General features: G+C 38.9%; 1 protein-coding gene across 1 annotated transcript in view; it reads right to left on the minus strand.

The window, feature by feature from the left end:
• The window catches only part of MEMO1 (mediator of cell motility 1), an 87,857-nt gene that overhangs the window by 36,292 nt on the left and 39,261 nt on the right, over positions 1-12,304 (minus strand). Inside the window, exons 4-5 of the mRNA XM_014584187.1 lie at positions 11,462-11,574; positions 6,026-6,137 (exon numbers count right to left, since the gene is read on the minus strand). Of these exons, the coding sequence (XP_014439673.1) occupies positions 6,026-6,137; positions 11,462-11,574 (225 nt within the window). The remainder of the gene's footprint in view (positions 1-6,025; positions 6,138-11,461; positions 11,575-12,304) is intronic.

Below are 12,304 nucleotides of genomic sequence, written 5' to 3' on the forward strand. Positions count from 1 at the left end.
TTCCCTTGTATACACTATCATTTTTTTAATTCAAATATATGTGAATAGCAAAAATTGTTATGAATTAAATACAGAGATAATAGGAAAAGGAACGGAACAAAGTGCATATGATCTCATTTCCAAAGTTTAATTCAAATAAACACGTACATACATAAATTTCATAAGTATAAACAAACATATAAACACAAATATATATATTAATATATACGTACCAATTTTACCAGCTATAAACACTGGTTGAGTGGAACCAGAGAGGCTTCAATTGTTCATTTATAATTCTGGACTCTATTTACACTTCAAAGCATGTACAGGTATTTTTAAAATGACAGTAAAGTTAACTGATTAATCCAATTATGGGTCAATTTTATGGTTTCTCCTTTATACTACTCTATTCATTAAAAAAAAAACTTTAGGGGCTGGCAGGTGGCATGGTGATTAAGGCGGCTGGACTCCCACATGGCTGACTGCAGTTCAAGTGGCAGCTTGCTTTCTCACTTTCCTTCTCTCTCTCTGTCTCTCTGTGATCAACTTCAAAAAACTAAAATCAAAATAATGGCAATGAATAAGGTTAAATAACTCTTTTAAAAAAAACTAATAAATATCATTATTAAAATGTGAATATCATTTTACAATCTATTTAAGGAGCTGTACAATGGCACAGAAATAAAACAAGATGCTGTACAAGCCTGGCCCACATGAGAAGGTTCAGGTTTCACAGCCAGAGATCTCCCTGGTGTGTGCCCATGATCCAGGCTGACTGAAACTACAGGTAGACGGTGGCATCAAAATCCTGTCAGAGATGCTTAATCTCTCTCTCTCTCTTACTCATGGAATAAATAAACATTATTTTACATCTATTTAAGATGACACATAGGATATAATAATGCCATAAATACTTTTTTACTTTTTTTTTTAAAGAGAGATCTTTGCTATATGGTACATGTGCTTACCAGAGAGACAGAAAGCAAAAAATCACGTCCCCAGAGGGGATGGCCATGCCACAATACCTTCTCCTCCATTTTTCTCTCGGGATTTTAGGCACACACTCACATGTGCTCGGTGTGAATTTTTAGCAGCTGGATCCGGGACTTAAATTGTGGTCGACTATGTGAGAGTTCAGCGACATAACTATTATGCCATCTGCTGGTCCCTACTTCTTTTAAAAATATACTTATTGTTGGGACCAGCAGTTAGCATAACAGCTATGTCGCTGGACTCCCATGTAGTCGAACATGGTTCAAGTCCCGGACCCGGCGGCTTAAACTCACACCGGGCACGTGTGCGTGCGTGCCCAAGTTCCCAAGAGAAGAATGGAGGAGAAGGGATTGCGGCGTGGGCATCCCTCTGGGGGGTGATTTCTAGCTTTCTATCTCTCTGTCTTTCGGGCAAGCGCATGCACCCTATAGCAAAAAAAAACTCTCAAAAAAAAATATATATACATATATACTTATTGTTTATAATAGTGAAAAGCTGGGAGAAAGTTAAAAAGTTAAATGTTGAAAATTTGAATAAAGTATTACATAGAGTAGAAAGTCTTACAGGCAATAAAATGGAGTAAAAAAAAAATAACACAAAATATATTTATAATATAAAAAGTTTTAAAAAGAGCATTTGTGGGGGGCAGCAGGTGGTGTAGTGGTTAAAACACCGGATCCCATACAGCCTACACTGGTTTCAGTCCTAAACCTGGTGTCTTGAAAAACGTGCCAAGTGTTTGTGCTCCAAATGCCAAGAGAGGAATGGAGGAAAAGGGACTGTAGCATGGCCATCCCCCCAGGGGAGGTTATTTCTCTTTCTCATTCTTCCTCCTTTCTCTCTCCTCTGTCTCTCACTCTCCCTCTCTCTCCTCTCTCTTTCCACTCTCCTCTTTCTCTTCTCCTTACTCTCTCTCTCCAACAAGCAAACACACCCTTAGGCAAATTATAAAATAAAAAAATAAGAGTGAAAAAGAGTATCTGATCTCATTTTTGTTAAAATATTTAAGTACTGAACATGAGAAAACATTATTAATTAATTCAACAATTAACTATTGAGAGCCTTCTGTGTACCATGTACTGTTCTGGGTACAGGAGATATAGCTCACACTATAACATTTTTTTTTTCTTAATTTGCTATAGGATGCCTGCACTTGCCAGAAAGGCAGAGAGTGACAAAGAGGGAAAGTGAGAAAACACCCTCAAAGGGATGGCCACAAGGTATCTCCTCCATTCTCCTTTCAGGATTTTAGGTATGCACACACACACATCCAGCGTGTTAAATTTCAAGCCCAGGATACTGAATTTCAAGCCACAGGGTCCTGGACTCAGACAGTTAGCCAAGTGGGACTCAGCCACCTTAACCATCACATTACCAGATGAACCCTAGACTATATACAACTTGACGCAGTTTTTTTTTCTTTTAAGGTTTTTGCCATAGGGCACATGTACTTGCCCAAGAAAGACAGAGACAGTGAGAGGGAAAGTGAGAAATCACCCATTGGGGGGCTGGCCATGCCACAATCCATTCTCCTCCTGGGATTTAGGGCATGTATGTACACATGCCTGGCATGAATTTCAAAACCCCAGGTCTGAGACTTGAACTACAGTTGGCCATGTGAGAATCTACTATGCCACCTACTGGTCCCTTGATGCATATTTTAAGACAATGAATTTTGAGATTTACAGAGTAGAGAGACATAAAATGTCCACAAGAGGAAGAACCATGACAAGATCATCAGCAAAAATGGCTGCCCATAATGCTTTCTAGTTCTGTACACAGGTGCTACTCTTCCCATTAAGAGGGACAATTGAATTCTTCTTCCTTTAAATCTTGGCTGACATCATGATTTTGTCTATTGTGAAAAAAGAAATTGATGAAAACGGTGCTATGTATTTTCAGGCTTAGGTCTTATTAAGCCCAGAAACTTCTGGTTTTGCTCTCTGAATACCCATGTAAGGAAGTCAAGGCTATCTTTCAAAAAATGTGGCCAAGAAGAAAGAAAAGCCTGTTAGCAAACAGGCCATCTGGAGAACAAATGACAGGTCTCAACTGAGATCCAGCACTAAGGTCTGAGACACAGAACTAGGCCCTCATGGGTCCCTTGCTCTACCTGAACCACCTCAGTCAACATCTTATGGAATAGAAAAAGGTATTTTCTACCCCAATTCCTAACCCTCCAAAAAAAATATTAAGACAGAAGCAGTGAGAGGGAAAGTAAGAACCCCACCCCCCCCAGAGGGGATGGCCATGCCACAATCCCTTCTCCATTTTCCTCCTAGGATCTTAGGCATGCATGCACAGGCACCTGGCCTGAGTTTGAAGTCCCCAGGTCAGGGACCTGAACCGCGGTCAGCCACATGGGAGTTCAGCGACATAACCACTGCACCACCTGCTGGCCCCTAACCCCAAATTTATATGCAATAAAATAGTTGTGGGGCAGCTCCATAGCAACAGCAAGAGAAGCTGGATACCATACGGTGACCACAGTTTGAATCACCTTCCCAGTCACCGTGAACCATGCCAGGCATGTCCAAGTGTCCAAGAGATAAGGGGCTGGAGAACTGTAAGAAGAGGACTGCAGCATGACCAGACCCTGTGAAGGGTGCTCATCACCAGTATCTCTCTCTCTCACCCTCTCATACACATGAATGTGCTCTATCATAAATAAAAGGGGAAAATACAGTTGTAATTTCAAGCCACTAAATTCTGAGGTAATCTATTACTGGCAATAGGTAACTGATAACGAATAGTGCAAAGAAATACTACGAAGAAAAAATATTAAGTACTACGTAGGAATTCACATTAGGGACCCTAATCTAACACAGGAGTAGTTTATTTAATACTGTTTTTAAAAAATACTATTTAAAAGACAGAGAAATATGAATGGAATTTTGTAGGCTGGGTTTAAGCTTTGATTTTCCTAAATTTTCCACAGAAAACACATTTTACTTCTGAAATAACAAAAATGCTATTTAGTTTAAAAAAAAAAAAAACTTCCTTTTAATTATCATATTATTGGTTCTGCTGCATTAAGATTTATAAAGACAGGCCAGCAGGTGGTATGGTGGTTAAGGTACTGGACTCACACATGGCCAGTCATGGTTTGAGTCCCAGACCTGGTGGCTTGAGAATCACACTGGGTGCATATGCATGCATGCCCAGAATCCCAAGAGAGACTGCGGTGTGGTGATTTTTCACCTTTTTTCTCACCATCTCTCTCTCTGTCTCTTTAGCAACCACACATGCCCAATGGCAAAAACAAAAGCAGGAGAAACATGCCAGGTGCATGTGCATACATTCCCAAAATCCCAAAAGGAGGGAGACATGGAGGAGAAGGGATTGTAGTGTGACCATTCTCCCGAGGGGTGGCTTTCTTACTTCTCCCTCTCTGTCTCACTCCAGGGAGAATGTATGTGTACTCTGAAAAAATGTAAAAAAAAAAAAAAAAGAGAGAGAGAGAAAGGAAAGAAAAGAAAGGAGGGGGGAGGGGGGAGAAAGGGAGGTTGGTTAATAGAGTAATTCTTTTAAAAAGGATAATAAATATTTTAATTACAAAATTAAGAGTGAAAAAGGGGTCAGCAGGTGGCATGACGGTTAAGGCACTGGACTCACATGGCTGACTAATTTGAGCACTGGACCGGGTGGGTTACTTTCTCTCTCTCTCTCTCTGTTTCTCTTTCTGGTGAGCACATATGCCTGATAGCAAATTAAAATAAGGATAAGTTTTGGATCAGCCACTGCCATAATGGCTGTCACTGGACTCCCACGTAGTCGACTGCTGTTCGGGTCCCGGGCCCGGTGGCTTAAACTCATTCCGGGGGCGTGTGCATGCGTGCCCAAGATCCCGAGAAGAGAATTGAGGAAAAGGGATTGCAGCATGGTCATTCCCCCTAGGGGGTGATTTCTTGCTTTCTGTCTCTCTGTCTCTCTCTTTCTGGTGAGCGCATGCGCCCTATAGCAAAAATCTCTCCAAAAAAATTAAAAGAATAAGTTTTAAAAAGAAGAATGAAAATGACCCAAGAAGACTGTAATAATGGACTAAAACAAGAAAAACTTTTAACAGTAGTCATTGAAAAGACATAGACGTTTAGGGATAAAAATAAATCAACCACATAAAAGTCTAAGAGAACAAAATAACACAGTCTAATAGCATAAAAAGGCCTTGGGTTTTCACTATCATAAGTAAATTAGCCGACAGGAAGTAAGCCATATTAACATAAAAAATGTTAATGTCATCTTAGACTTCATTAATAAACTTAATTAACTGAAAACCTATAATGCACCATTTACTTTACTAAAGCAGTGAAAGGACCCAGGGAAAGAATACTCTTACCATATTTGGAACTAATCAAAGTGTTAAGCCCATATAAAGGAAATGGTTGAGAGCAGAAGACAAGTGTGAGCTACCAAAAAGAAAAGACTTTCTCATTCAAATGCTATACTAAAAGAAGAAAACCTCTTGAAACAGTATTTTCTTTTTGCCAAAACAAACTGACTACGATGTGTTAGGCATTGTGCTAGGATATGCGATGGAAAACAGACAGATACTGCCCCTGTCCTCAACTCCGGTATAGACGAGTGAGTGCCCTATCACTGGAGACCTTTCATAAGTACCAGATAGTAACCTGTCAAGCATCACTACAGAAGAGATCCATGTATTTGATGTTAGATTGGGTTAAATTATCTCCAAAGTCACTTCTAAATCAAAAATGTTGTAACTATAGCACTGTACTATAATAAATGTCTAATAAATAAAATAGCAGGCAAACCAAGATACACACACACACACACACATAGATTTTTTTTTACTATTTCCTCCAAATAAAACAATCATGTCGATTCATTTATACAGCCTTCATAAGCAAACTACTCAAAATCAACTCAAATCTAAGTTAGACACTTCTATCTCAAATTTTTACATCATTTCAAACAACAAAAAAGTTATTAAAAATCTCCTTACCCTAACAATTACCTTACCCTAGTTAAAACAATTCGAAAGAGATTATATCTATGATTTCTCGGGTTTTTCTTGTATCAATCAATATACCTTTCCATGGCTTTAGCTGTGTAAGGCAAATGCATTTCAATACTGTGTTCATCTTCATCTGTTTGCAGAGACATGCGTTCGAACATTCCCGTTTTCCATAGTTCTCCATAAACTAAAGAGATTTAAAAAATTTTAAAACAAATATATTAATGAAAATGCTTATCTTGCAGGATTCACAGAGTAACACAAAACTACACATTTTGGCAAGAAACTAAAGTACCATATAGTATTCTCCTTCATTTTGATTGAAAGAGAAAACAAGGGGCCAGCAGGTGGAATGGTGCATTGAGGTGCTGGACTCCCTCATGGCCGGCTGCGGTTCAAGTCCTGGACCACCTGGCAGTTTGCACATTCTCTCTCTCTCTCTCTCTCTGGTGAACTCATGTGCCCTATAAATTTTTTTAAATAAAAAGATAATAATAATAAATACAATTAAATAAATATATTTTTAAAAAAGAATAAACTAGTTTTGCTTTGTTTTGTTTTGTTTTAGAGATTTTTGCTATAGGGCATTTGCCCTTGCCAGAGAGACAGAAAAAGAAAAATCATCCCCCAGAGGTGATTACACCGCTATGTCTTCTCCTCCATGCTACTCTTGGGATTCCAGGCATGCATGCACACACACCTGGTATGAGTTTCAAGCTGCAGGGTCCAAGGCTGGAACCATGGTCGACCATGTAGGAGTCCAGCAAAGAAACCATTACGTCATCTGCTGTTCATTTTTTATGTGCCAGGTAAAACAGTAATACGAGTAAAGACCTGCACATCATTTGAATATGTTACAGTTATATAAAAATTATACTTAAATTTTTCATCAGTTACTTTCATTATTTCTAAAATCACCTCTGGACCTAGGCTTTTCTTTTAATCAGTACATGCTAATAATAACATAGTTGATTAAAATTCCTATTGACAAATTGGAAAACCACTGATCTATTATATTTACTAACCAGGTTCATGATATAGTTTTGAAGTTTTATTTGTTTATTTGTGGTTTTAGTTCACATCTGAGGTTTCTGCCATTCCAAGAACAGAAAATTCTCACTAAGTATGCTATTTCATTGAAAACTGGAAATTCAGCCTGTGGGACAGATAAAACATAAATTCACCATAATAGCATACTAACATAAAAGGACCTGGTAATTCATATTTAAAACCAGACTATTAAAGAAAAAGATAAAGTTTACTATGTAAAAAATATATATATAGGTACCAGCAGTTAGCATAATGGCTATGCTGTTGGACTCCCATGTAGTCAATCACGGTTCAAGTCCTGGACCCGGTGGCTTAAACTCACACCGGGTGCGTGTGCGTGTGCATGCGTGCCCAAGATCCCAAGAGGAGAATGGAGGAGAAGGGACTGGAGCGTGGCCATCCCCCCTGGGGGGTGATTTATTGCTTTCTGTCTCTCTGTCTCTCTCTGTCTTTCTGGAGAGCACACGCGCTCTAAAGCAAAAAAAAAAATAAAACCTCTCCAAAAAAAGAAAAAAAAGGGGCCAGCAGGTGGCGAGGTGGTTAAGGGCACTGGGCTCCCACATGGCTGACTGCAGTTCAAGTCCTGGACCTGGCAGCTTACTTTCTCTCTCTCTCTCTCTCTCTCGCTCTCGCTCTCGCTCTCTCTGTCCCTCTCAGGTCAAATTAAATAAATAAATAATTCTTTAAAATACATATATACATATATATGTATGTGTGTGTGTGTATATGTACGTATGTATGTAAGTATGTATGTATACAGGGCCAGCAAGTGGCATGGTAGTTAAGGCGTTGGACACTCCCACATGGCTAGCCAAGGTTCAAGTCCCAGACCTGGTGGCTTGCTTTCTTACTTTCCTTCTCTCTGTGTGTCTGTCTTTCTCTGGTCAAATGATAATAAATGAATGAATACGGGAACCAGCAGTTAGCGTAATGGCTATGTCTCTGGACTCCCACGTAGTCAACCACGGTTTGCATCCCAGACCCAGTGGCTTAAAACTCATGCTGGGCGCATGTGCGTGCGTGCCCAAGATCCCGAGAGGAGAATGGAGGAGAAGGGATTGCGGCGTGACCATCTCCTGAGGGTTGATTGCTCGCTTTCTGTCTCTCTGTCTCTCTCTGTCTGTCTGGCGAGTGCACGCGCCCTATAGTGAAAACCTCTCCAAAACAAAAAAGAATGAATAAATAAAATTAAATAATTACTTTAAATATATACATACATATGTATACAAGAATATTTTCACTTTATTATCAGATAGAACCATCATTCTTAAACTAGTAGGTTTACTGATATCAAAGAAAAGAAATGATAGTATGGTTTCTTTTCTTTTTTTTTCTTTTTGCAAGGTGTGTGTACTCACCAGAAAGATACAGAGAGACAGGGAAAGTAAGAAAGCACCCCAGCATCCACACCCTCTGGGGTCTGGCCATGCCAAAATCCATTCTCCTCCATTCTCCTCCCATGCTTTTTAACCTGCCAGGTCTGTAAATCGAGCCACACAGTCAACCATGTGGGATCCAGTCACCCCACCACAGCACCAGCTGGCCCCAGTGTAACCTTTTCTACAGACTCCTACCTAGTTGAAAATTCTCCATTTTGGGGACCAGCAGATGGCATATGGTCACGTCACTGGACTCCCACATGGCTGACTGCAGTTCGAGTATAGACCCAGAGGTTTGAAACTCACACCAGGAACATGTGCATGTGTGCCCAAGATCCCAAGAGGAGAATGGAGGAGAAGGGACTGTGGTGTGGCCATCCCCCCTGGGGGGTGATTTCTTACTTTCTCTCTCTCTCTGGCAAATGCACATGCCCTACAGCAAAAATCTCTCTAAAAAAAATTCTCTTTTTCGGGGTCAGCCAGTGGCATGATGGTTAAGGCACTGAACTCTGACATGGCCAACCATCGTTCAAGTTCCAGACCCAGTGGCTTGAAAAGCACACTGGATGGACTTGCGTGCGTGCCCAAAACCCTGAGAGGAGCATGGAGGAGAAGTGATTATGGTATGGCTACTCCTCTGGGGGTGAGTTCTCACTTTCCCTCGTTCTGTTGAGCATACACACTCCATGGGAAAAAAACTACAAAAAATTTAAAAATCTCCTTTTTTCCATAACAGGCTATCCAAAAGTAAAATTTTCTGAACGCCCTAACAAGATTTTAGAAGTAAACTGCGTCCCCCTAAGCCATCTTAGGGAGTAAATTTAGTTAATACTCCAGCTTCATTAATTAAATGCATTCTAACAACAAATTGCTAATACCCTGATACTTAAAACTCCAAATTATAAAACTTAGGCCTAAAATAACTAAAAAAGCTAATCATTTCTTTCACAAATGAATGCTTTCATTCTACAGAAGAAATTGCTGCAAAACTTCTTGAAATAGTTGCACCTCTAATATTCTTAAAATGTAATTTAGTGAACTGGAGGGATACACACCAAACTTGTAAAGGTGGTTACTTTTGAGAAGATAAACTGAGTTCAGGAAGAGAAAAAACTAATTAAATTGTGAATAATGAGTGCATCAATATGTGTTATGCTACTTGCTAAACTCTTCTGTACCTTTTACATTATTCTAACTCCTACCTATATAAAGTCAAAATGTTTCACTTTACATATCTATTTTGGAAGAATCAATTAAATCAAAATGTGACTTCTGGAACCCTATGTAAAGTAAATAAATAAATTAAATAGCAGACATCTTTAAAAATAAAATTGGGGCCAGCAGGTGACACTGAGGTTAAGGCAGCTGGACTTCACATGGTTGACTACATTGTTTGAGTCCCTAATCCAGTGGCTTGAGAAACACGCTTGGAGCACATGCTTGTCCAAAATCCTGAAAATAGAAGAGAAGGGACTGAGGCGTGGCCATCTCCCCAGTGGGTGATTTCTCAATTTCTCTTTCTCTCTCTCTCCCTCTGTGTCTCTCTCTGGCAAGTACACCTGCCCTATAGCAAAAGTAAATAAAATACATATTTATATTTCTTTTTTTTTTTCAGATTTATACAGCTCCTTTCTTTTAGAGTTTCACAATAAGTCTCATTTTTCCCATAAAAAATATTTGAGAGAAAATAGAGATAGTATCACCACTACCCATTTACAGTGAAATAAGTTATAACAAGCCCAAAATCTTTCTTCGGTTGGTATGGTACTCATATCCTGTCTCACGGTACAATTACTCCATGGTACTTCCAAGAAAATAAATGTAACCAATTATGTCTAGAAATTAGTAGATCTGACAAGAGGTCTGTGCCTAGCAAGAAAACACTATTTGTCTTTTAGGAATAAGGAAGATATTCTTTCTTTGCTTTTATCTGATGCAGATGATTATAATGAATTTTTTAATTGTGATATTATAATTTATGATATTTACTTTTTGTTGAAGAATTATTTAATTTTATCTTTTCTTTTTTTTTTTTTTTTTTTTTTTTTTTTTAATTTGCCATAGGGTACATGCACTCAAGAGATAGAAAGATGGAGAAAGTGAAAAAGCAAGCTGCCAGGTCCAGGACTCAAACTGCAATCCACCATGTAGGAATCCAGTCCCTTAACCACCATGCCACAAACTGGCCCTGGTATTCACATTTTTAAGTTCTTAAATTACCTTTAAATTTATATTTTAAAAATGTTAGCTATTTAGAAGGTTTAAGATCTGCAGTTAGCCTTCCTGCTATTATGTCTTCCATCCAATCTTTCAGTCTCTGCTATAGTGTGCAGACATTCGGTATAAATTAAGCAAGGACATGCAATGCCTGCCTTGCAGTCTGGCTTACTTCACTTAGCATTAAATCTTCTATATTTGTCCACTTTATATCAAATGTCAAGTTCTCCTTGCTGAGTAGTGTAGAAGTGGGTGGCAAATAGGAAGGGTAGGGAGTGGGAGGGAGGGGATCAGGGAAAACAAAAAACATTTAATAGATACCAAAAAAAAGTTATCCGTTAATGATAATGTATATGGTAATGTCTTTGACTTGCTTAATACGCACTATATTCATGCTAGGAAAAACCATGTTATATACTGTTAAGATGTAGTGATGGGACCAGCAGATAGCATAATGATTTTACATCACCGGACTCTGACAGACTCAACGCAGTTCGAGTCCCGGACCGGGCGGCATGAAACTTATGTCGGGGGACAAGCAGACGGCGTAACGGTTATAACACTGGACTCCCATGTAGTCGACCACAGTTCGAGTCCCGGGCCCAGTGGCGTAAAACTCATGTTGGGCATGTGAGCATACATGACCAAAATCCCAAGAGGAGAATGGAGAAAGGATTGCAGTGTGTCTATAACCCTGGAGGGTGATTTCTTGCTTTCTGTCTCTGTCTCTCTAGTGAGCACATGCACCCTATAGCAAAAATCTCACTTAAAAAAAAAAAAGATTTTTAATGTACATTGATGAAATGTAAACTTAAGAAAATTTTAAATGACACAAATAAAAGCTATAAGATTTCTCTATACTTACTCTTTTGGTCAATACGAAGGTCATACAAAGGTGTCCTATATATATCCACACTGGAAAGTGCACATCGAGAGAGGGGCACATGATGAGAAGGCCCAAGGATGAAAATTCTTCGGCTAGAAGATAAACAGTTTAAAAAAAAAAAAAAAAGAAAGAAAAAAAAAAAGCCAAAACAACTGAAAATCTATACAAATCTTACTAAAAAGAAAAAGTAAGTAATTCTAAAAAATTACTTGCTTTCCTTTCAGACTGATTTCATCATCTACTTTTCAGGGCTTATCTATATTCCCCAAAATTCTTACAATGAACTCTCAACCCCCAATACTTTAGATTGAAACTGTATTTGGCATTAATGTCTTTCAAGAGGTAAGTAAGTTAAAATGAGGCTGTTAGGGTAGGCCCTAATCCAAAGCGACTGGTGTCCTTATTAGAAAAAGAGACACCAGGGGTGTGCCTGCACAGAAGGACAATGATATGTGAAGAGGCAACAAGAAGGCAGCCATGTACAAGCCAAGGACTCATTCAGCACCTGGATACTGGACTTACAGCATCCAGAACAATGAGAAAATAAAGGTCTGTCGCTTAAGATGCAGAGTCCATAGCATTTAGTTATGGCACCCCCTAGCAAACTAATACATCTAACGATTTGTTCTTCAGTTAATTAAGTTCAATTCCTTGTTTTGTCTTTATATTAGGAAGCCTTTAACAGACTCAATACTGGCAAATACCAGCTATCCATTTTCACAGAAAGTCAACTTGCTATACATAAAATCATCTCTGTATTTACACAGCTAGAATGCACGATGGTACATTTTATTAACTAAATTTAAGTATTGGGGCTATTAA

This window comes from Tupaia chinensis, unplaced genomic scaffold (genome assembly GCF_000334495.1).
Source record: "Tupaia chinensis unplaced genomic scaffold, TupChi_1.0 Scaffold145860_1, whole genome shotgun sequence".
Classification (NCBI taxonomy): domain Eukaryota; kingdom Metazoa; phylum Chordata; class Mammalia; order Scandentia; family Tupaiidae; genus Tupaia; species Tupaia belangeri.